This window comes from Molothrus ater, unplaced genomic scaffold (assembly GCF_012460135.2).
Source record: "Molothrus ater isolate BHLD 08-10-18 breed brown headed cowbird unplaced genomic scaffold, BPBGC_Mater_1.1 matUn_MA607, whole genome shotgun sequence".
Taxonomy (NCBI): Eukaryota; Metazoa; Chordata; class Aves; order Passeriformes; family Icteridae; genus Molothrus; species Molothrus ater.
In genome coordinates this window covers 37,620-39,806 of record NW_023416776.1, presented here as the reverse complement: position 1 = coordinate 39,806, position 2,187 = coordinate 37,620, and the positions used below count along the sequence as shown (strand labels likewise).

The 2,187-nt window shown below is 54.5% G+C and overlaps 1 protein-coding gene across 1 annotated transcript; it reads left to right on the top strand.

Moving 5' to 3' along the window:
- Positions 1–1,014: 1,014 nt before the first annotated feature.
- On the top strand, positions 1,015–1,947 carry LOC118701367 (olfactory receptor 14A16-like). The gene has a single exon (XM_036405990.1). It carries the CDS (start codon positions 1,015–1,017, stop codon positions 1,945–1,947), a length of 933 nt encoding a protein of 310 aa, XP_036261883.1.
- Positions 1,948–2,187: the final 240 nt, after the last annotated feature.

The window sequence follows — 2,187 nt, the reverse complement described above, 5'->3', positions numbered from 1 at the left end:
CCAGCGCGGGCGCAGCACAGAGGCACAGAGAGCTTCAATCAGGCAGGGCTGGGAAGGGGCTGAGAAGTGCCTGGGACACAATCACTGCCAGCCCTTGGCACAGGAACCTCTGGCTGCAGGACAGTGCAGCTGCAGCTCCTGGAGCCATCTCCTGCAGCTGGAACATGCCAATGCCTGCCGAGCCTGTGAGTACATTCTCTGCTTGTCTCTTGTGCAGAGCAGCCAGGGGTGCCCAGGGCTGTCCTGCAGAGCAGGGTCCTGCAGCCCAGGGCGCTGTGCTGGGGCAGGGACTCTGCTGCCTGCCAGGGACAGCTCTCAGCCAGCCCTGGCAGCTGCTCCCAGCACTGGGGGACAAGATCTGGGTGGCAGGAGACAGCTGGTGAGGCTTGGGAGTGTTCTCCTTGTGTGGGGAGGATGCTGCATTGTTCAGGGCTGCTCCCAGCATGGCCTTCAACTGCAAAACATTTCCAAGTAGATCATACAGGGAGCACAGCAAAGCAGGGGCTGCATGAAAGGGAAATCCTGTTTTCTTAATTTACTGCTCTGGGTTGCCTGGATGGGATATTGCACATAGATATTCATCTCTCAGATCATGTTGAGAAAAATAAAAATATTTCTCTCAGATGTTAGTAAACCAGGCACTTAAGGAAATCAGCACAGTGCCTCTCAGGGGCATCCTCAGTGTTGCTTTTCCAGCCTCCTCAGGGTTGCTCTGACGTTGCCATCAGAGCCTGCAGAGCCAGAGCTGCCCCTGGGCAGTGCCTGAGCTGGGAGGGCTCTGCAGGGCAGAGCTGAGCCCCCAGGGCTGGGCTGGGCTCTGGCAGCACTGGCAGGGCCCAGCCCTGGGCACAGGGAAGCAGCTGCTGGCAGGGACAGCTCCAGGCAGCAGAGCCCTGGGCAGGCAGTGGGGGGAAAGTGCCCCCAGCCTGTGCTGGGATATTTCAAGTCCTCTCCAAACCCAACTATTCCATGATTACTTTTCTTACAGATCCCCATGCCAAAGCACCACAGCAAATGTCCAACAGCAGCTCCATCAGGCACTTCCTGCTGCTGGCATTGGCAGACACGTGGCAGCTGCAGCTCCTGCACTTCTGCCTCTTGCTGGGCATCTCCCTGGCTGCCCTCCTGGGCAACGGCCTCATCATCAGCGCCGTAGCCTGCGGCCACCACCTGCACACGCCCATGTTCTTCTTCCTGCTCAACCTGGCCCTCGCTGACCTGGGCTCCATCTGCACCACTGTCCCCAAAGCCATGCACAATTCCCTCTGGGACACCAGCAACATCTCCTACACCGGATGTGCTGCTCAGCTCTTTTTCTTACTGTTCTTCATTGGAGCAGAGTTTTATCTGCTGACCATCATGTGCTACGACCGCTACGTGTCCATCTGCAAACCCCTGCACTACGGGACCCTCCTGGGCAGCAGAGCTTGTGCCCACATGGCAGCAGCTGCCTGGGCCAGTGCCTTTCTCAATGCTCTCATGCACACAGCCAATACATTTTCCCTGCCCCTGTGCCATGGCAATGCCCTGGGCCAGTTCTTCTGTGAAATCCCACAGATCCTCAAGCTCTCCTGCTCAAAATCACAACTCAGGGAACTTGGGCTTCTTGTAGTTACTGCTAATTTATCATTTGGTTGTTTTGTGTTCATTGTTTTCTCCTATGTGCAGATTTTCAGGGCCGTGCTGAGGATCCCCTCTGAGCAGGGACGGCACAAAGCCTTTTCCACCTGCCTCCCTCACCTGGCCGTGGTCTCCCTGTTCCTCAGCACTATCATATTTGCTCACATGAAGCCTTCCTCCATCTCCTCCCCATCCCTGGATCTGGCCCTGTCAGTTCTGTACTCGGTGGTGCCTCCAGCCCTGAACCCCCTCATCTACAGCCTGAGGAACCAGGAGCTCAAGGCTGCAGTGTACACACTGATAACTGGTTGGTTTCAGAAACATTAAACTTTTGGCCATTTTCTACAAATCACTTGTAATAAAAGTAATCTTTCATATTTCTTGTTGGTTTGGATGTAGGGTCTTTTTTCCTTTGTTTTAGTTTTTCATACTATCTACAGAGAAATGTCATTGTTTCTGCCATTTGTTATTTGGTTTCTCTCCACCTTCCCTGTGGCCACAGACTGTGTCAATGAGGGGTTGTGCTCTTGGTGGCTTTAAAGGAACTAAAGGATCTCCCAGCAGAGT